Consider the following 23541-nt stretch of genomic DNA (forward strand, 5'->3'; position numbering starts at 1 on the left):
ACGGCTCTGAATGCATTGCTACATTACGGATCCTTAACCATTCACCGTCCACCCACATTACATTTACAGTGGGCAGGCATAATGGGCAGGCTGAATCATGTACATCTACATCATCCAGCCTGGGGTGCACAGCACGTCACTCCCGCAATCATTGTGTTCATCAGACAAACCAAATTTTGGCTCCAGATACTTTGCTGCTTTGAGCAGCTCAAAGATCATGTGATCGCATAGCATTCACAATGTCAACAAAAAGCTGTCATGAGTGAATGTCATTCATAACAGCTGTACTTCTTATACCGTGATGCTGTGATTGGCCCACAGCTATCACACGGTACATGGACCAATCACAGCACCCTGTACCATATGATTAGCTGTAGCCAACCACTAGTAATCACAGCTGTTATGGCTGTAACCCATTCATGACAGTTCAAAACACTGTAAAAAAAAAGAAAAAGAAAAAATGTTAAAAAGACAAAAACAAATTTTAAGAACATTGAATAACAAAGTATTTTTTTTTTTAACATACTGTCACCAGTCAGTGTCCCTGATCACCGCCACACCAGCAATATGGTGACGCTCTACTGTATTGGTGACAGTATGTTAAAACAATTGTGGAAAAAAATATATTTTTTTTAATTTTCCCGAAAAAATTACAACATCAAAAAACTTGCCTTGTCTCTTACTAAATACCTCATACTGTCTACTTTCCAAAAAGTGGTCATTTGGAGGGTATTTGTACTGTCCTGGCATTTTGGGACCTCAAGAAATGAGATTGGCCATCAGATCATCAGAATTAATCAATATTCAAATATTAGTACATAGTTTGTAGATGCAATCACTTTCGCACATCCAATTTGTGGGATTTTTTTTTTACCAAAGACATGTAGCAGAATATATTTTGGCCTCAATTTATGAAGAAATTCGATTGTTTTATTTTTTTTATCTGATATGTTGTATAAGAAAAAAAAAATATTTTTTTTCTAAAATTTCTGTTTATTTTGTTGATATAATAAAAAATAAAAATGCCAGTGGTTATAAAATACCACCAAAAAAGCTCTATTTGTGTGAAAAAAATGATATAAATTTAATTTGGGTACAGCATTGCATGACCGCACAATTGTCAGTTAAAGTAGCTCAGTGCTGAATAGCAAAAAAAAAATGACCTGGTCATAAAGGGGGTAAAACCTTCTAGAGGTTAAAGTAAAATTTAAGTTTAATACCACTTTTTTTTTTTGCAATTGTGTTATAGGGAGGGGGGTAGGAGGCAGGAGAAAGGAACATAAAAAAAAAGGGTGAAGACTGCCTCGACAGCCCTGACATCCTACCGCACACCAATGACTGCATTCTAGCACAGCCCCTAAGGCTAGGTTCACACCTATGCTGGTTGCGTTTGAGCCGTTTCTGCATTGCTTTTTTACACTTGCGTTTTTGCTGCGTTTTTGATGCGTTTTCTGTTTTTGTTTTTTACATTTTTAAATTTTTCTTGTTGCTAGGCAGATATAAAACGCGACAAAAATGCATCAAAAACGTGGCAAAAACGCAGCAAAAATGCAATAGATGCTTTTCTGCAGCGTTTCCATTGAAGTCTATAGAACCAAAAACACAACTTTTTGTGTTCAAAAATGTCCCTGACCCTTTCCAAAAAACGCACCGGGTGAAAACGAACAGCTGTGAACATGTCCCATTGGAAATCATATGAAATGGACTGTACTGCGTTTCTGCAAAGTGCAAAACACTGCAGAATACGATTAGGCATGAACTTAGGGTAATGGGAACCGGCCCATTACTGAAATCTGTCATTACACTGCTTTGCCACACACCAGCTGAAAGTTGAAATAATGCTGGCAGGTGGATGATCTGCTCTGTAAGATGGCTGGAGTTACCCTATAGGAAAGGGGGGAGAAAAAAAAAATATTTGATCGTATTAATTCAGTGATGCAATCACGTGTACAAGATGAAGACAAATCGTCGCAATCTGGGATGAGGAGCGTGTATGTGTGGCTTGGCTGCGACATGAACGCGGTCACACACTGGTCAGGAACAAGTCATAGCAGAAAATGTCTATTGTATTGTGTCTGTGAGCAAGCTTCCTGCCTGTACTGTACTCTATGATAACCCAGCCCACAGTTGTGAGAGCTTCTTTTGTGTGAGTGCAGGGGTGTGCGCAAGGCGTGCCTGCCACACTGACTGTCAGGGGAAAGACTCGCAGAGTAGGAAGCAAACAAACACAGAAGAGACAGCAGAGATTCTGATGAGCCGGATCCGTGTACAGCCACAATCTACAACCACTTCTCCGCACGCCTGCCAAGAGACGCCTTATGATCTGCGCGGAGGATCTCACCTATCCAGGTCGTGGTATAGCGGCCAGTGGTTAGTCGCATTCAACAGGACCAGTCCTGGACCATTGGCTGCAGACACAGAAGGAGCGTGCAACTCTCAACTTGGCTGCAGACGCATTGACTGACGCTCGCTCCCAGCGCGCAACCATCACGTGACTCTCCCCAGTCCACGGCTTGACGAAGTTCTGCTGTCCGCCGTTCCGAGGAATGAGATTCTAGAGAAGGGACGCGGGGTTCACTTATCAGATGGGAAGGAGAGGTCACGCAATGGAGAGACATAAGACTGACCATGCCGTGTGCTGAGGTAGGTTTGCGTTCATATTTTGGCGCGCTCGTTTAAATGAGTTGACATGTAAATGTAAGGCTTCATGCGCACAGGCAGTTTGGTCGATCAGCATCACATCCCAGGTTTTTGGGCACAGGTGCATCGTCCTGCCCAGGGGTGTATTTACCACAAGGCAAACAAGGCATTTGCCTAGGGCGGCACTTTTTAGGGGGGGTAGCACTGCCCCTCGGAAGAAGGGACGGAAGAAGGGACACTCGCGGCATTGGGACTCTGGTGGGTTCCAAGAGATGCTGTGGGTTTCATGACGGTGTCTGCACAGCCCGACTCTCGTTCCCCGGAGCTGTGAAGGTGAGTGTCTTTCTCTCTCTCACCATGGGGGATGGTGGCTGGTGTATGGGGGGCAGTGGTAGTGGAAAGCACAGGTGGAGGTCAGGGGTGTTCTTGGTCAATGTCGGGCTCTTTCTGTGGGGGGGTGCCATTTCTTGTGTTGCCTAGGGCAGCAAAAAACCTAAATACACCACTGGTTCTGTCCCACTGATGGGCTGAAAATACGCAGCGGCTGGATGCCATGCTGATCAATGGTCGCATTTAGGACCATATGCATGCATATGTATGCTCCATATACAAGGATTCTGCATTCTAGGCATACGGCTTTAAACATGAGTACCACACAGCACAGCGCCCAGCCGTTGTGGATTTCATGGGCAGCACAGCGGCTAAATGGTTAGCATTTCCGCCTGGCAGTACTCGGGTCATTGGTTTGAATCCCAACCACAGCACCACCTGCCTGGAGTTTGCATGTTCTCCCTGTGCCTGTGTAGGTTTCCTCCGGGTACTCCAGTTTCCTTCCACACTCCAAAGACATGCTGGCAGGTTAATTGGATCCTGTCTAAATTGGCCCTAGTATGTGTATGTATGGATCTGAGTTAGGGACCTTAGGTTGTATGCCCCTTGAAGGTTAGAGACTGATGTGAATGTACAATATATATGTAAAGTGCTACATAAATTGATGGTGCTATAGAAGTTTCTGTAATAAATTAACATGAGTACTGCATAGCACCCATCTGTTGTGTATTTCATGGGCAGCACAGTGGCTAAATGGTTAGCATTTCCACCTGGCAGTACTAGGGTCATTGGTTTGAATCCTAACCACAGCACCACCTGCCTGGAGTTTGCATGTTCTCCCTGTGCCTGTGTGGGTTTCCTCATGGTACTCCGGTTTCCTCCCACACTCCAAAGACATGCTGGTAGGTGAATTGGCTCCTGTCTAAATTGGCCCTAGTATGAATGTAAGTTAGGGACCGTAGACTGTACACCCCTTGGGGGTTAGGGACGGGTGTGAATGTACAATATATATATGTAAAGCACTATGTAAATTGACGGCACTATATAAGTACCTGAAATAAAATAAACATGAGTACCGCACAGCACCCAGCCGTTGTTTATTTCAGCCTGCCTCCCAAAAATGGCAGAATGTAATGCTGGTGGACCATCTCACCCATGTCTATATGACATGCTGATGACCTGTGATCCTTATTAAACAGGATCTTCAGCCCCCCCTAAAAAAAAAATAAAAGCCAGCAGCTTCAAATACTGTAACTGCTGACTTTTAATAAAAGGACACTTACCTATCTAGCACTGTACTCACCTGGTCCGGTTATTCGCTGGGCTTTGGGTCCCTGGCGCCAGCATGTTTACTAAGGGAAAGCCAGCTGTGACTCTGTATGGCTTCCCACTGCACTTTGTGAATGGTCCCGTAGCCTCCTGGAACGTGTGACGTGTCCCAGAAGGCTGCTGGTCAAGGAAGGGTGGGGGGCAAACATCCACTTGGATTACCTAGGTGATCCAAGTAGAAATGGGAATGGGTACCGGTCACCCCCCCAAAAAAAAAAAATGTGCCCAAAGTGGTAGAGGAGGCAGAAAAGCAGAAATTCCCCTTTTGGGTGAAGTTTTGCTTTTTTAACCCCTTCATGCTGGCGCCTCCCGGCCCTTTTAGAGTTTCAGAAGCCGGGAGGAGGGGTGGGGTTTAGGGTCATGTGACCGCCGTGACGCAACGTCATGGCGGTCACATGATCGGGAAAGGTCCCAATCGAAAGAGATCGGGACCTTTCCGTGAGTGCTGGACATGTGTGCTGGGAGCGTGCAGGGCGCGCGCTCTCGGCACATGTCCTTTTTTAATAGAACGCAAATGTGCGGCTGCTTGGCGTCTAGGCCCGGACGCCGGGAGGCCGCATATTTGCGTTCGGCCAGCGTGATGAGGTTAAGGCTATGTTCACTCTCAGTGCATGCTGGGAATGTGCGCTTTCCCGAGCGCACTACCCTTTAGCAGATGCACAGCAGTGCCATTCATTCTTAAAAGCACCCCCATGCATCTGCTAATGTGTGTAGTTTCATGCCAACAGGCATAGAGCCACAGCATTTTACTAAAGGATCAGGGACTTTTGTACATTTCTCATACATTGGGTGGGCCATTGAATTGAATGGACTGCCCTACACACAGCACATGGGAACACGCACACGCTCCATCCAGGGTCGGACTGACCATTTGTAAACTCAGGCACTGCCCGAGGGCCCGGGGTCAGTAGGGGGCCCCATGAGATGCCCCTGGTACCTTTTTCATAGGCTTTTTTGAGTTTAGGCAAGGACACGGGCCCCATGATCCCCTATTGCCCAGGGGCCCCATGAGTTGTCAGTCCGCCCCTGGCTCCATCACACCTGCATGGTGTTAACTGAGCCTCAGAGATATCTAAACCCAAGAACAATAATGGATTATATTGCAGTTTATAGGTCCTCAGATGTGGTGCCTGCATTAGTTTTATTTTTTCTATGGCTAAGTACTTTTCCTACAAGTATATAAAATACCTGTTGATCCTGACAGAAATCCAGTGCCCTTTTCACTTCCTGCACTCTGATTGGAAATCTCAAAACAATTGTCCGCTATCTTTTCTGGACTACAAAGTAGTGCAACCTCTATGTAATTGAGATGAGGAGAAAAGGAGTTGTCTGTAGTCCATATCAGAAAAGCAGCTGGGGGTGACAACACTCCTCATCCATAGACACATAGCACAATGAGTGTTGTCACTTTAGAACATGAAGTGTGTTAGTGGCAGGGTCATCAAGTGAAAGTAAAAGAAAAAAAACTGAAAAAAGGAAACTAACTCAGCCACCACTTCTATGGACAGATAAGCTGCATTACAAAAAAATTCTGTTTTTTTATTTGGATATTCTTACATTCTGGACTGGAGGCTGCCAATGATCCTTAATACTGAAGTTTAATCTACTTATATTTTGCTTTCTCTGGTTCCTCCTTTCCCTCCTCTTAAACATGCTAATGGTTAAACAGCAATCATAACTAGGTCTCTGTGCTTCTCTATGCAATGCAGGCAGTTTATGACTGGTAAAAAGAGCCAACAGAGTATTTTATAGGAAGTTGTAGTAATGCCCATATAGGATGCTGAGTCTCCATGATTGAAAGAATTGAATTTTAATGAGTGGGATCAGGGACAGTGGGGGAGGAAAGGGCTAGACTAACGGATGTACGGCCATGTTTGAAATGTTTACACCATTCAAATGTCTTACTGCGGCTGAGTGTCTTATCACTGTACTGTGCTTGAAATCTGTAGATATTCGCAGGTTTTACGTCTTCGTTCACATAAAACTTCATCACCACACGCTGTTCCACGCATGCGCTGACACTGTTGTCTGCCATCTTGATTAATGGTCTCTGGACTGGTTGGTGACATGTGCGCCCCCTATCAGTAATAGGACACACTTGCCTCTTACTACTGTGTGCAGGGGCGGACTGACAACTTATGGGGCCCCCGGGCAATAGAGGATCATGGGGCCCCTGTGTCCTCACCCACACTCAAACCACACCCAAAAAAGCCTATGAAAGGTACCAGGAGCATCTCATGGGGCCCCCTACTGACCCCGGGCCCTTGGGCAGTGCCCGAGTTCCCAAATGGTCAGTCCGCCCCTGACTGTGTGTATTACCGCCACACTAGCATCCCTTGTTATACCTGGAAAATGAAAAGTCCCGGTCTGACTTGAACACCCCGTGTAGATGCAGCATTTTCAGTGAGGGATTTTTTTTTTAGCATTGAAAAAATCATCTTTGGGCAGACGTCAGTCAATTGACTGAATTCCTATATTTCCTGGAGAACCCAGTGGTGTGTTTTCCTAGCAGCGGTTTGGGTGTCTGTCCTCCCCCAACAAGAACATAACAAAATAACAAGGGCATCACGCAACATTATGGAGAATCATCTGACATGTGTGACACCATCACTTGGCTTTCACAATGGCCACAGCAGGTGGGTGGAACTAGGAATTCTGGAGGAAACATCTAACCGTTGAAGTCTGTTGGGAATTGAAGGAGCCAGCAAGTGATTCAACTGGTCATCACAAGGACAAGCTATAGCACTAGTTTTGGGTGGACATGGCCTTTAATGCCCAGTGACCTCCTGTAAGTCAGACCATGCAGAATCATAGACGATACTTTGTGATCAGAGGACTCTGTGCAACCAGGACATATAAAGTGCTGGGAGAGTCCATCATGTCTAGTGATCTGATTGTAGACTACCCGTTAAGGATAAAGTAGATCTGTTTTCTGATGACAACTTCATTGCAAATTATTATTAATGGATCATACAGTGATGGGAATATCTGTACTGTCTACTGATCTGATTGCAGATTACCAGGAAAGGATCAACCAGATCTTAGATGATATCTGATGTTCGATGATCCCGTTGCTGCAGATTGTTATCACCAGATCATAGTGCTGGAATTATCTGTACTGTCTACTGATCTGATTGTAGATTACCAGAAAAGGATCACCCAGATTTTAGATAATATCTGATGTTCAATGATCACATTTATGCAGATTATTATCACCAGGTCATACAGTGATTGGATTATCTGTACTGTCTACTGATTTGATTGTAGATTACCAGAAAAGGATCAACCAGATCTTAGATGATATCTGATGTTCAATGATCACTTTATTGCAGATTGTTATCACCAGATCATACAGTGATGGAATTATCTGTACTGTCTACTGATCTGATTGTAGATTACCAGGAAAGGATCAACCAGATTTTAGATAATATCTGATGTTCAATGATCACTTTATTGCAGATTATTATCACCAGGTCATACAGTGATGGGATTATCTGTACTTTCTACTGATCTGATTGTAGATTACCAGGAAAGGATCAACCAGATTTTAGATGATATCAGATGTTCGATGATCACGTTGCTGCAGATTGTTATCACCAGGTCATACAGTGATGGGATTATCTGTACTGTCTACTGATCTCATTGTAGATTACCAGGAAAGGATCAACCAGATTTTGCTGATATCTGATGTTCAATGATCACATTGCTGCAGATTGTTATCACCAGGTCATACAGTGATGGGATTATCTGTACTGTCTACTGATCTGATTGCAGATTACCAGGAAAAAATAAAACAGATTTTAGCTGATATCTGATGTTCAATGATCACTATATTGCAGATTGTTATCACCAGGTCATACAGTGATGGAATTATCTGTACTCAGGGGCGGACTGACCATTTAGAAACTCTTGCCCGGGGTTCCCATGAGTTGTCAGTCCGCCCCTGTCTGTACTGTCTACTGATCTGATTGTAGATTACTAGGAAGGGATCAAACAGATTTTAGATGATATCTGATGTTCAATGATCACTTTATTGCAGATTGTTATCACCAGGTTATACAGTGATGGAATTATCTGTACTGTCTACTGATCTGATTGCAGATTACCAGGAAATGATCAACCAGATCTCAGATGATATCTGATGTTCAATTATCGCTTTATTTTAGATTATTATCACCAGGTCATACAGTGATGGAACTATCTGTTCTTTCTAGTGATCGGATTTTAGATTACCAGGAAAGGATGACTTGGATCTTGGATTATATCTCAAATTTGATGATCACTTTGCTGCAGATTATTATCTCCGGATTTTACAGTTCTGGCATTATCCATAATGTCTAGTAATCTGATTGTAGATTACAAGGAAAGGATTACTCAATGCTTGGATTTTATCTGATCTAGACGTGTTTTTTCGTTTCAATTAATTTTTTGGGATGAAAATGTCATTTTTAGAGATTTGGATGACATAGAAACGAATGTCAACAAATCTGAAAAAAGTTATAACGAAATTAAGGAATTCGTTTGTTTTATTTGGATGACGTCACATGATGCGATAGTAGTTTGGGACCATGGGGAAATGAATAAAATTTTCTAAACTGTTCGATAATTCAGATTCAGATAACGAATGGATCAAACATTTTCCTAAAGGAGCAGTTGGGCCCCAACAATCTGGCCAGCAGAAAAGAGAATATTACTGCTGCTGAACTGTAAGAATGGTGTAATTCTCCTTTGTTAGGATTGCCCCAGTATAGGGTTTAGGAGAAGTTGCTCTCAGCACCTATTGCTTGTTTTACATCATATTTCTGTCTACTGTTCACCTATTTGCAACATATTCCTTGCTATAGTTTACCTGTTTGCTGTATCATTGCTGTTCTTTCATATCTCTTTTATTACTAGGGTACTGCATATAGAACTGCAATAAATATTGCCCACCCAGTTAGCTGTGTCAGAATGCGTGGTGCTATTTGCAGAGACGTGGGCATAGGAAAGGGGGACCCAATCATCCAGCAGCTGCTGCAGATGCAAATTTCACATATAGAGCATTCTTATATTAAATAATTTAAATAAATAATAAATTAACATGAGTACCGCACAGCACCCAGCTGTTGCGTATTTCGTGGGCAGCACAGTGGCTAAATGGTTAGCACTTCCACCTGGTAGTACTAGGGTTGCTGGTTCAAATCCCAACCACAGCACCACCTGCCTGGAGTTTGCATGTTCTCCCTGTGACTGCGTGGGTTTCCTCTGGGTACTCCGGTTTCCTCCCTCACTCCAAAGACATGCTGGTAGGTTAATTGGTTCCTGTCTGAATTGTCCCTAGTATGTGTATGTATGAATGTGAGTTAGGGACTTTAGATTGTATGCTCCTTAAGGGTTAGGGACTGATGTGAATGTACAATATATATGTAAAGCGCTGTGTAAATTAATGGCGCTATATAAGTACCTGAAATAAATAAATAATATAAATTGTTCATCTAGCCATACACTATACAATCTGATTGTGCTATTTCTGTACAATTTACCAAAACTATGTAATATGAAGTCCTACCAAAATAATCCATTCAGTTTTTATTTAATTAGATAGGCCCCTGCACTAAATAATCCATAGTAGGTCCAAAGGAGATTGTACAATCAAATTGTGTAGTTTGTGGTCAGCTGTAGTCCCTATGTACAAGAAGTAGAACATAAACTGACAAAAAAAAAACCCTTATTCCCCCACTGAGGACTGTTTCGACTTTGCCTACAGAGCAGAATGTATTAAATCTAAAAATATCAACAGCATGCTTGTGGTCAAACGGCACATTCACGCTTATTTGCATGTTTTTGTGCGTTTTGGCACATCATTGCTTGTTGAGATGCATTGGCCTATAATTTTAAATGGATCCTCAAGGCCTCAAAAGTACTTTGCACATTTTCCCCAGGGCACTGCAAGGCATTTCCTATGTTTTTTGTTTATAAATATTGCTGTCCTTTGAGGGACAAGTGTATTTTTTCACTCTGTTTTTGCACATTGGGTGATTTTGAACATCAATGGCAACATACTGCATTTTGCATTGTTGAACCACATATTAACACACAGTACATGCAAGTGTGAATGCAGTCTAAAACATATTTTGGGAAGGGTTGGTCTTTGGGGGAGTTGGTCTTTGGAGGGAGTTGGTCATTGGGGGTAGTTGGTCTTTCGGAGGAGCTGGTGTTCGCGAAGAGTTGGTCACTGGGGACAATTGGTCTTTGGAAGGAGGTGGTCTTTGGGGGAATTGGTCTGTGGGGGGAGTTGGCCTTTGGGGAGAGTTGGTCTTTGCGGGCAGTTGGTTTTTGGAAAGAGTTGGTCTTTGGAGTGGGGGGATGGTCATTGGGGGTAATTGTTTTTTTGGGAGAGTTGGTCATTGGGAGTAGTTGGTCTTTGGGAGGAGCTGGTGTTCGCGAAGAGATGGTCACTGGATTCAGTTGGTCTTTGGGAAGAGTTGGTCTATGGGGGAGGTTGGTTTGTGGGGGGAGTTGGTCTTTGGGGGCAGTTGGTTTGTGGGGCGAGTTGGTCTTTGGGGGCAGCTTGGTCTTTGGGGGCAGCTTGGTCTTTGTGGGCAGTTGGTCTTTGGTGTGAGTTGGTCTTTGGGAGGAGTTGGTTATCCATGTATCCTTACCCATTCAGGGTTGGATTTACCGTTAGGACCAGTGGGTTTGTGACTATAAGCTGCAAGGTCAAAGAGGCAGCTTCTCCCTGTTTAATTACAGGTCACACATTTTTTCCCATCATCAGCATCATCACTGATATGCTATTAACATATTGTCACAATATTAAAAGGCAGGTTAGGACCAGTAAAACCTGAAGATGTTCTATGTAAATGAGGCCACCCTAGAAGAGGGGTGTTACATACCTGACAGCTTTCTGAGATGAGAAAGAGGGACACCTTTTAACAAAGTTTATGTGGGCAAAGAATACACCCATGCAATGCCTCCTGTTACACAGACCATGAAAAATCGATATGCAACGAGTGATTGGTTAACGCTCAAGTGTTCTATTTCTATTTCTATTTGCTTTTCCTTTATAATGGCTTTTCAGGATATTGGATGAAAGGTTTAATGTAGTAACACTTTTGGTAGGTAACTAGTAAATTTTTATTGGAGGTCTATACATCAGACCAAAAAGAAGAACAACTGAAGAGAAAACTGGGTCAGCCATGCTTAGGCATACACCTGTGTGAGGGCCGTGTTTACCCACTTGGAAATGCACAGGTGTTCTTTGCATCTGCACAAAGACAGCGCCATTCATTCAATGCCAGTCATTTGGGATGCAGAGCCTGCACAGGCACAGCTACTGCCTCCAATCTGACATCCACATGGGCCCAGTCTATGTTCAGAGTCACGCAACTGCACCCACATGGATGTCAAACCGGGGCCAAGGTGTTACATTGGAAAATCATCTTTAATGTACTTATTTTAAGTAAATCTGAGGTTTGCCCATAGGGGTAACCGTACAAGCTGGACATACTCAACTTTCCTTTGCTCTCTCTCTCTCTCTCTCTCTCTGCATATGCCCAGGGCCCCCAGATTTGTGGGGGCCCTCGGGAGCTCCTCTTACTGTCAGCCTCCCCTTTGCCTGAAGAGCTACTTCATGTGTTCTAATTTTGAACTTTAGGCTAGCCATCTAAATGTAGATGGAGGAATCTCCTCTGCCAGCTATTGCAGTTATGCAGCTACAGCTCCCGTGGCTGCCTTAGTACCCCGACTGCCCTATCAGACTGCATCTAATAGGACACATTCACTATTATTATTATACAGTATTTAAATAGCGCCAATAGTTCACTCAGCGCTGTACATTACAATGGGAGACAATACATGAGACAGTATAATAACAATACAATGTGATACACGAGGGGTTCGAGGGCCCTGCTCCTTGGAGCTTACAATCTAGGAGGGAGGGGATAGTGGTACAGGAGGAAATAGCTGTGGGAGATGCAGTGGTAGGAACAGTGGAGGAGATCGGCATTTAGCGGGGGCGGGGTAGGCTTCCCTGAAGAGGTGGGTTTTCAGGGTGCGCCTAAAGGAGAGGAGAGTATGTGATAGTCTGATGGATTGGGGTAGGGAGTTCCAGAGGATGGGTGATGCCCTGGAGAAGTCCTGGAGGCGGGCATGGGAGGAGGAGACCAGGGAACTAGAGAAAAGGAGGTCTTGTGAGGAGCGGAGAGTGCGTTTTGGGTGGTAATTGGATATTAGGTCGGTGATGTAGTTTGGGGCAGTATGGTGGATGGCTTTGTACGTCAGTGTTAGGATTTTGAATTTGATCCGTTGCGCAATCAGAAGCCAGTGGAGGGATTGGCAGAGGGGGGTGGCGGAAACGGAGCGGTTGGTAAGGTGGATGAGTCTGGCTGCCGTATTCAGGATCGAATGAGGCGGGGATAGCCAGCGGCGAGGCAGGCCAGTGAGGAGGGAGCTGCAGTAATCAAGTCGTGATATGATGAGGGAGTGGATGAGCTGTTTAGTGGTTTCTGGGGTTAGGAATGGGCGTATTTTGGCGATGTTGCGGAGGTGGAGTCTGCATGAGTTTATGACTATATGGCTGATCATTTCCCACCCAGCTCTGATTATTTATTTAATTGACTTTTAAATTTCAGATGATTTGACCAAAAATACAATAGGCAAGAAGTCCAGTGCCTCTCTTGTATGATGTTTCCATTCTCATCTCAAGGCATATTACTGCTTATACATTTATTATGTCTGTACTGTATGTGTCCCATTGCTGTGTTTGGTCTTCATTACAGCAGAAAGAACAGCATACAGCAAGATTTACTTTCTTCTTTCAGTGTCTGTCAAGGTCTCCGTGTGTGGGAGCTGAAACCACATTTTATTCAGTGCTGTCCTATGTTCATGGTGCGTGCTCCAAACTCCTAAGCACATCTGAAGTTTGCATGTGAAATTGCTTTGGAGTACAAGGCCTAACCTGTGGCTGACTTTGGACCTACTTTTGAGGCACAATGACTCTAATGTGATGGCACTAAAAACACCAGTAGGGATCTTTACTAGCTGTGAAACACCAGACAACACCACCAGTTCCAGGAAACCAACACTAATGTCTACTAAGACTGATAGTTGCTACATAGGTATTGCAGTTTCTGATTTAATTTTCAGCTCCATATGCAGAGAACTTTCTAGAGAAACACATCACTTTAAGACTAGGTCTTTACTGACACTTTTTGTTTACATGTAAAAATTTGTTCGTTTTTTTTTTGCTAGAATACTACTTTGAACCCTCAAAAATTATATAAATATTTTTAAGCAGAGGTCCTAGAGAATAAAATGGTGGGTTTTGCAGTTTGTTTTATGTCATACGGTATTTGTGCAGCAGTTTTTCAAACACAAATTGTTTGGGAAAAAAATACACTTTAATGAATTGTAATGCACACAAACACAATATAATACCCATTTTTGGTAAAATATAAAAGATGGTGGTATTCCAAGTAAATAAATACCCAACATGTTACGCTTTAAAATGGCGCATGCTCGTGGAATGGTGCCAAACTATGGTATTTAAAAATCTCCATAGGTGACACTTTAAAAGCCTTTGCAGGATACCAGTTTGGAGATACACAGGAAGTCTGGTGCTAGAATGATTGCTCTTGCTCTGACGTTTGCAGCAATACCTCACATGTGGGGTGCGATCACCATTTACGCATGTAATCACCAGTCTGTGAATTTGCCTATGCATGCGAGCACAGGAGGATGTTGGTGCTTTAAAAAAAAAATCATGTTATTATTTATGAAATTTTCCTATTTTTACACTGCCTCTATTTTTTTTATCCCTTTTATTGCTGTCACAAGGAATGTAAACATCCCTTCTGATAACAATAAGCAGTGACAGGTCCTCTTTATGGAGAGATCTGGGGTCTGTTAGGCCCTGCATGTATCCTCTGCCCTTAAAAGCATCTGATCACACCAAGATCTGTGTGATCAGATGCTTTCTAATTTTTGAAATGGCTCTGATTACATCTGGCGAAACCTAAAGTGTCAAAATACTGGTTGCGTCCGGTTTCCTATACCATAGAGATGATAGGAGACGATTTGGTCCACAATCATCTCTATGGTAAGCCGATGGAATGGGATGTAAGAGCCCAGAGAGGCACCAAAAGACGTTGGGGGGGACACCCACCTTTGCCACCTGTAAAAGTAAGCCAATGGCTAATTACACGAAAAGGCCATCACCCACAGATAAAAACAATACTGGGTGATGCCTGTAGCTGCTGGCATCATCTTGGTATACCACTTGAGCCTGCCGACATAAATGTACATTAGGCAGTCTTCAAGTGATAGGTTTCAACATGGTAGGCCTGCAGGGTCATATGCATACTGCTGTTTTAATACCACAGATTTTTTTTTTCAGTATGATATTGTTTGGTATGAATCCATACATTGCGGGAAAAATATTAAAGAAAAAGTCATGATTTTGAAAAATAAAATGCTTGCTTTATCAAAAAAAATTAAGTACAACACTAAAACATTTTAGAGTCTGTGTGAACAATCTTTGGGCTTGTGATGATGGCATCAGTTTCCGATACTTTTGAGATCATTTGCGGTGGGATGACAAATAAATTAGACCTGCAGCTGACCTCCTTGTGACTTGCATTTGTCCTGCTTCAAGTAAGCTTTGCATTCCTATAGACCTGTATGAAAATTCAAAATGCTTCTGATGCAAACAAAAGCCTGATGATACAGACCCTTAGAAACCCTTCTTGGTTTATGTATTTAACACAGTTTTGAAATATCACCGAGTGATGATTAAAGGCCAACTGAACTCTCAATTTAAATGAGCTAAATACATCCCATTCCCAAGTACATGCAAACAGAAGGTGTACAATGTCCTACAGTTCTTTTTTTTTCTAAAGGTGCTACAGCTTGAGTAGAAAGGCCTGTCCCCTGCCAATAGCTGCAGAATGGGACCCTTGCTATCTGTGGGGAAGCAGTAATCTCTCTGCAGAGGTCTAACACACCCTCTTTCTGCTGACTCAGAGGTAAAACTCAGTCAGCAGGGAGCATGTGTTTTGCTGATTGGAGAACTATAGGTCTAACTCAGTAGGTGCTGTGCAGAACCTCTGCAGAGAAGCCACTGTTCCCTATAGAGAACAAAGGTCCCACTCTGTAGCTCATGACAGAGGGCAGGCTGTTCTCCCAAGCTGTGGCTGTTTTGGTAAAAAAAAAAAAAAAACTGTAGGACTTTAAACTTCTTCTGTTTTGATGTGCCTAGATAGATTGTTTTGGATAGAATGTGAAAGTGTTCAAATCCTTTTCAGATTCAGTGTCCCCACTAGGCAGATTCACCTTCTCTATTGGTCCTCGTAACCAGGGGTGGACTGACAACTCATGGGGCCCCCGGGCAATTGGGGATCATGGGGCCCCTGTGTCCTTGCCCAAACTCAAAAAAGCCTATGAAAAAGGTACCAGGGGCATCTCATGGGGCCCCCTACTGACCCCGGGCCCTCGGGCAATGCCGAGCTTCCAAATGGTCAGTCCGCCTCTGCTAGTAACCATAGTCTCTGGTATGGAAAGTGGTTGGAATTCCACATTTTTGAGTTGACAACAGTCTAAGAGGGGACATCCCCTCACTTTGAAGAGATCTTCTCTTACTTGTGTCTCCAGTACTGGAAGTGGAAGGACGCAAAGTTTGGCGATTTTTAGTAAACAGCATTAGGGACAATGCGTACCATCAATGAAGAGTGTCTGCTGGTGGCTGCTATGTTCACTAGAAATCCAAAGTCCTATGCCCCCGGAAATCCCCGCAGAAGTGATCTTCTGGAGCTGTGGGTTTAGGAGCAGCTGCACCTATGACAGGCATTCTTCAAGTGCCACCTATGCCCACACTTTATATTCCCATGCTCCATTCATAGAAGCCATACTAATGGTTTCCACAATGAAAAACAGTCTGTGAATGAAGGATGGGTGAGCTAATGAAAGGTCTGCCTACTCAAATCACTAAATTATCTCCACTGACAACGTAGTACTACCTGGACCTTGAAGAAGGGGACATACCCCGAAAGCTCGTCCTCAAAATTGTATGTTAGTGCAAATAAAAAAAGTATCCTGGACAGTACTCAATTGTCTGTGACAGCTCAAATACAGTCATTGGAAAAGACACACAAAAATCACCGGCAATAGTGCAAGCTGTAGAGTGAAGAGTACTTTAAGAACAAGTCAAGACCTTGCTACTATATAAAGTGAAAGTGAAAATGATAAATAAACATATATATTTAATGAATTCGTAAAATAATTAGTTAGGTTGCAGGCACATTCACTGCAAATGACCCAAAATCAAACCTCTGCATCTTAAACCATTACAGCGTAGGGTCTTAAGGAAAACTAAGTCAACTAAAATGGCCAATCCTTTCCAAGAATTTTACAGTTGGTTTTATAACCTTGTTAAATATAAGTCCAGCCAAACTACCAAACATAGAGATGTCTCAGTGGACCAGTAGCTCAAGGGTTCAGGCCTTCTGAAACTTCCCAACCAGGCATAAGATGCTATGAAAAAGCCCATATCTAAAGATGAATTTCTCCTAGTTCTCAAATCCATGCCTACAAGTAAGGTTCTTGGTTCTGTTGGGTTTACTAAATTATTCTATTAAACATTTCAACAACCGCTAGCTTCCTAGTTTTCTCGTACCTTTTGAGTTTGGTGAAGCTTGAGTTCATTGGGTTCTTGTGGGCAGATCAATCCTCTAAAATAAAAATTGTGGTCCTCAGTCTACACAAATACAGGGTAGGGTATTGGTTTTCCCCACCCATTGCAGTACCATCAATCTATACACCTTACTAGGATTATAAACTGGTGTAAAGATGCAGGGGTTAAGAGTTTGGTGACCCTTGAACAGGCCATATCAGTTCTTCCCCTTCAGGCACTGTTATTGCTCCCCACATCTTGCTACACAGCCATCAAAAGTCAACCCCTAATACGAACCACAATAAGTACAGTCCTAAAGATAAATGTATGTTCTTTCATTTCTTGAAATTTTCCCTGATGATGCCAGTAATCTGTAATCTGAATTTTCCCCCAGGTATAAATGACCCAGGTTTTTGTCCTTTGATCAATAGCAGTGTATTTAGACTATAGGACTACCTTTCTGGGGGGGTTTGAAGTCAGTGGCAGAAATACATATTATGGTTGAGCCACCGCTCCTACTTTGAAAGGCTATGCAAAACAAACATCTTCTTACCTCCCCATAGCACCAGATTTTGCAGTCTCTAGTTTTAGTAAATCAGTCCCTGTGTGTCCAATAAGATACAAAAGTGATCCAGTCCCATTCCAAGTGAGTATAATAGTGCTTTTATCGCCAAAATTCACACTGTATAATGAGAACCTCTTCATTCAGTGACATTCCAGTCTGCTCCCCTTTATAATGTGATCTCTAGGTGATTTGAGGTCAATAAAATATATTTGCCCTGTAGGGTGTTAAAGGTACGGTCAGATCTCCTCCCTTAATCTTCCAGAAACCGCAACTCAGCTTGCACCAGCATACGTACCAAACATGGAAGAGAAAAACTTCATGGTGCTCACTGGACATCTGTAGTGGCTCTAACAGCGTGATGACGTCATTGGACACGCGTGGACACCGATAATATTATTTTGTTATTTATAGGATGGTCGCAGTCTAATGTATTGTGAGTGAATCCTTTTTATTTTCTTTACAGGGTGATGTGCGGATTCATTAGGAATGCCTTATATGGATCGATTCCACCGAACCTGTGGGTTTCTGGACATTGAGGATGCACAGAGTGGCAGGTTTCTGCGGAGATATTTCATCCTGGACAAGCAGGCCAACTACCTGGTTTGGTACATGGATAACCCACAGGTATGTATGGTCTTATCAATGCTTTTTATAGACAAACCTCAATTTATTATAAATAATGCCAGCGATAAAAAGAAGATTTGGCTCGGTGTATAGATTGTGAAGTCTAGGATTCAGTCAGGTCACTGAAAACAATGCACTTGCATTAATATTGTATCTCAACAGTTAAAATGGTTGTATAGGCTGAAGGTTTCATACCTTCATGCATCCTCTGCATGAAGGTAAAAAACCTTCTGTGTGCTGCTCCCCCCTCCCCAGCCCCCCTAAATACTTACCTGAGCCCAATCTCGATCCAGTGCTGTGCAATAGAGCAGCAGCTCTTTCTGCTCTCTCCCTCCTCATAGGCTCAGAGACAGCAGCAGGAGCCACTGGTCAGTGTCATTGGTCAATGTCAGTGTCAGCAAGTTGCACTTAATAGTCAGCTTTGAAGTTGCACAAATTAGCTCGATTTCAAAGCTGCACTGGTGTGAACCAGGGCTTAGCCAGTAGGTTAAAATTATACAATTTGTGTATCTAACTTATTTTTGTGATACATTGTATGTATTTCTGAAACTATTTCTGGAAAAAAAAATCACTGAACAAGCAAAAGTATAGAATGTATTAGGGTGGAAATGTCCTGCACTTAAGGGCACTTTCACACCAAACACGGTGGAATGTTCGCTGCATTTTGGACTGCACTCCAACTGCATAGACAGTCTAAAACCCAGACTATCCTATGGGCATAGTTCACACCATTGCAGGGCAGTGCCGAAAAGTACAGCAAATGCACTAAAATGCATCACAGTGTACCAGGGGCGGACTGACAACTCATGGGGCCCCTGGGCAATAGGGGATCATGGGTCTCCTGCAGGGGCGGACTGACAACTCATTGGGCCCCGGGCAATAGGGGATCATGGGGCCCCTATGTCCTTGCACAAACTCAAAAAAGCCTATGAAAAAGGTACCAGGGGCATCTTATGGGGCCCCCTACTGACCCTGGGCCCTCAAAAGAGGATCATGGGGCCCCTGTGTCCTTGCCCAAACTCAAAAAAACCTATGAAAAAGGTACCAGGGGCATCTCATGGGGCCCCCTACTGACCCCGGCCCTTGGGCAGTGCCCGAGTTTCCAAATGGTCAGTCAGTGCCACCTTATCAGTGCAGCTTTATCAGTGCACATCAGTGTGGCCTCATCAGCGCCCTTCACTGCAGCCTGATCAGTGCCCATCAGTGCAGCCTCAACAGCGCCCATCAGTGCAGCCTCAACAGCGCCCATCAGTGCAGCCTGATCAGCACCCATCACTGCAGCCTCATCAGCGCCCATCACTGCAGCCTCACCAGCACCCATCAGTGCAGCCTGATCAGTCCCCATCACTGCAGCCTCACTAGAGCCTATCAGTGCAGCCTGATCAGTGCCCATCAGTGTAGCCTCATCAGCGCACATCAGTGAAGAAGAAAAATTACTCAGTTTGTTTAGCGACAAAAGAACGCAGTGGTGATTAAATACCAACAAAAGAAAGCTCTATCTGTCTAAAAAAAAGTGGTAAAAATTTCACATGGGTACAGTGATGGATGATCGCGCAGTTGTCTTTCAAAGTGTGAAAACGCTGAAAGCTGAAAATTGGCCTGGGCAGGAAGGGGTAAAAGTGCATTGATTTAATACATGTGGCTACATGATTGCAGAGAGTTTGCTGGAGGTGGGCTAATTTTATTTTTAAGCCTAGTGTTTCACTTTAATTTAGTCTCTTTAAACCACATTAAAATATAGGCCATAGTACCAGCTTGGCTACAGGATTTCCCAGGAAGTGAGGATGAGATGAGGAGCCCTATCCAGGAAGTGGTCAGCATCATCAAGATGTGGTCAGAGTGACTCAGTCCAGTGACCCCGCTGAGGATTTGGAAGCAGTGACACACACAATGTATAATAGAATAAAAATAAAGAGTGACTCTATCAGCGTGGCTCAGGGAACTGATTATACTCTTTAGCAAGTGAGGGTGAATCAAAAATTTTAAGTTGTCATCAGGAACAGGAGAGAAATCATTTAATGGGGACCCTTGACAACTATTAAAGGGAAGATTTCTTCACATTGAAAAGATACAGTATCCTATGACTTCCTGTTGTCTACAGGACAGGAAATAACATTTCTCTAATACAGATGGCAAAAAGGAAACCTGGCAGCCCCTACTCTACCCAAAAAAAGAAAAAAAGTTATGACTTTAAATATACCTTACCTATCTCCGTACTGGACATTTTTGTAAAACAACTGCTGGGGGAGCTGTTTTTCATAGGGGACATTTTGAAATCCCTTCTGTTTACTGTTGGTTCGCACTCTAGGTGCAGGCACAATGTCTGTGATTCTGCTGTCATTGAAGATCATAGACTAAAGGCACAGAGCCATTCAGAACAGCTCTGTACTTTATCATTGCTGTGATGGCTAATGGGGCTGTGTAGTCAGGGTGCCCATGCTGACCCGTGTAGACAGCCAAAAATGCCTACAATGTATACGTTAGCATCAGAACTGGACCACAGAGCAATGGAAGAAGGTGGTTTGGTCTGATGAAGTGTGTTTTCTTTTACATCATGTGGATGGCCGGGTGCGTGTGAGCTCACTTACTTGGGGAAGAGATGGCACCAGGATGCACTATGGGAAGAAGGCAAACCGGTGGAGGCTGTGTGATGCTTTGGGCAATGTTGGGAAACTTTGGTTCTGCCATTCATGTGGATGGTACTTGACACCTACCTAAACATTGTTGGTGACCAAGTACACCCCTTCATGAGAAACGGTATTCCCTGATGGGGATTTGACCACTTTCAACAGGACAATGCTTCCTGACACACTGCAAAAATGGTTCAAGAATGGTTTGAGGAACACGAGTTTGGGGTGTTGACAAGGCTTCCAAATTCTCCAGATCTTAATCCAATCTAGCATCTAGGATGTGTTGAAAAAACAAATTTGATCCATGGAGGCCTCCCTCACCTCACAACTTATAGAACTTAAAGAACCTGCCACTGACAGCTTGGTGCCAGATACCACTGCATGCCTTTAGAGGTCTAGTGGCATCCATGCCTCAACAAGTCAGGGCTGATTTGGCAGCAAAAGGGGGACCTACTCAATATTAGCTAGGTGGTCATAAAGTTATGGCTGATCGGTGTGTATGCCATATAAATATACATTCTCCGGCCACTTTATTAGGTACACCTGTTCAATTGCTTGGTAACACAAATTGCTATTCAGACAATCACATGCCAGCAACTCAATACATTTAGGAATCTGGATGTGGTGAAAACAACTTTCAAACTGAGCATCAGAATGGGGAAGAAAGGGGATTTAAGAGACTTTGAACATGGCATGGTTGTTGGTGCCAGATGGGCTGGTCTGAGTAATTAAAAAAAACTGCTAATCTACTGGGATTTTCACGCACAACCATCTCCAGGGTTTACAGAGAATGGTCAGAAAAAGAAAAATATCCAGTGAGCAGCAGTTATGTGGACGAAAATGCCTTGTTGATGTCAGAGGTCAGAGGAGAATGGGCAGACTGGTTTAAGATGATAGAAAGGCACCAGTAACTCAAATACCCACTCTTTGCAACCAAGGTATGCAGGATACCATCTCTGAACTCACAACACTTCGAACCTTGAAGCAGATGGGCTACAGCAGCAGAAGACCACACCGGGTGCCACTCCCGTCAGCGAAGAACAGGAAACGGAGGCTACAATTCACACAGGCTCACCAAAATTGGTCAATAGAAGAGTGGAAAAATGTTGCCGGTCTGATGAGTCTCGGTTTCTGCTGCGACATTCAAATAGTAGGGACAGAATTTGGCATAAACAACTTGAAAGCATGGATCCATCCTGCCTTGTATAATTGGTTCAGGCTGGTGGTGTCATGGTGTGTGGGATATTTTCTCAGCACACTTTGGGCCCCTTAGTACCAAATGAGCACCGTTTAAACACAATGGCCTACCTGAGTATTGTTGCTGACCATGTCTATCCCTTTATGACTCCAGTGTACGGATCTGCTGATGGCTACTTCCAGCAGGATAATGCACCATGTCACAAAGCTCAAATCATCTCCAACTGGTTTCTTGAACATGACAATGAGTTCACTGTACTCCAATGGCCTCCACAGTTACCAGAGCTCCATCCAATAGAGCACCTTTGGAATGTGGTGGATCGGGAGATTTGCGTGAAATGCGTCTGAGTAGAATGTTTACATTTTTGAGGCATAATCTTTTTCTGGGGTTCAAAGATAGTGTATATAGGAGGATTGCAGATATATTAAAATAAATAATAAATGCATACATTTTTGCTTTCCCTTTCCAGAATCTTCCCCCCAACACAGGACCAGTGGGCTCCTTAAAACTGACGTATATCTCAAAAGTAAGTAAGCACATTGAGTGTTATTAAAGTCGTTTTTCCATTCGATAAGACTGAAAATGCCACCCACCTTAAACCTGCAATACAACGGGAGGGGCTGTTCACATGCCAAGGCTGTGATGCTTTGCGTTAAAGCCGCTGCAAACTTATTGCGGCATGTTGAGTTGGCCGGCAGCACCACCAGTCACACAACTGCCCATGCAAATCAATGCTGCCGAACTGCACTCATGGTTGCGGTGCATTAGCACTACTGAAAAATTTCATTCAGCAAAAAAAAAAAGGCATTCAGGAGACAGCTGGATCATCTACTGAATACCTGACAGTGGCTGCAAAGCCACATTCTGAAAAGCAATCTACTGCAAATCATAAAATAAAATATCCTATGAGCCACTATAAATCTATGTTCTAAGGTAAATTTGCGAGCTCCTAGCTATGTTCTCATTGAATATACAAAAAGTAACAAATTACAAAGGAAAATGGTGCCGCGCCCTTATATTAGAACCGTGAATAAATAAATAAAATCAATTTTTAACAACTAATAATTCTATAATTTATAAATAATTACCCTTAATTTCTCCAAATATAAAAATATATAAAATGTGCAACTCATTAATATACATCAATAAAAAATAAATAAATAAAAAAAAAATTAAATAAATAATCTAAAAAATAATTAATATTAATTGATAAAAATAACCAATATTAATTGATGAAAATAAATAAATTTAAAATGAATACCTCTGGCCACATATTTGAACAAGCTCTAAGACAGCAAAAAGAAAATCCTTACAACAATATTAAGGACAGGTTCACATTGGAAAGCAGGCATTGCTGAGCGGTCCATTTTTGATATCTCATTTATTTGAATGGGCAGCAAAACTCATTGGAACGTGGAAATATAGTCCAAGCACTACTTTTTCAGATCACACTGCATCAAAGCACATGGTACTACAGTAGACAGTTGCATTTGGGGTGCCATTAACTACTAATTGGTACTTGTGTGCATCTTAAAAGGCAGCATGTTCACCTACGGTGTGGGAAACGTGCATGGAACTC

At 43.0% G+C, this 23541-nt stretch overlaps 1 protein-coding gene across 1 annotated transcript in view; it reads left to right on the forward strand.

Moving 5' to 3' along the window:
- The first annotated feature begins 2169 nt into the window (after positions 1-2169).
- Positions 2170-23541, forward strand: part of PLEKHA2 (pleckstrin homology domain containing A2) — a 136177-nt gene continuing 114805 nt past the window's right edge. The window contains exons 1-3 of the mRNA XM_089661300.1: positions 2170-2643; positions 17974-18134; positions 22432-22488. Of these exons, the coding sequence (XP_089517426.1) occupies positions 17997-18134; positions 22432-22488 (195 nt within the window). The 5' untranslated portion in view covers positions 2170-2643; positions 17974-17996. The remainder of the gene's footprint in view (positions 2644-17973; positions 18135-22431; positions 22489-23541) is intronic.

This window comes from Staurois parvus, unplaced genomic scaffold (genome assembly GCF_062004578.1).
Source record: "Staurois parvus isolate SC_StPar_1 unplaced genomic scaffold, SC_StPar_1.0 ptg001328l, whole genome shotgun sequence".
Taxonomy (NCBI): domain Eukaryota; kingdom Metazoa; phylum Chordata; class Amphibia; order Anura; family Ranidae; genus Staurois; species Staurois parvus.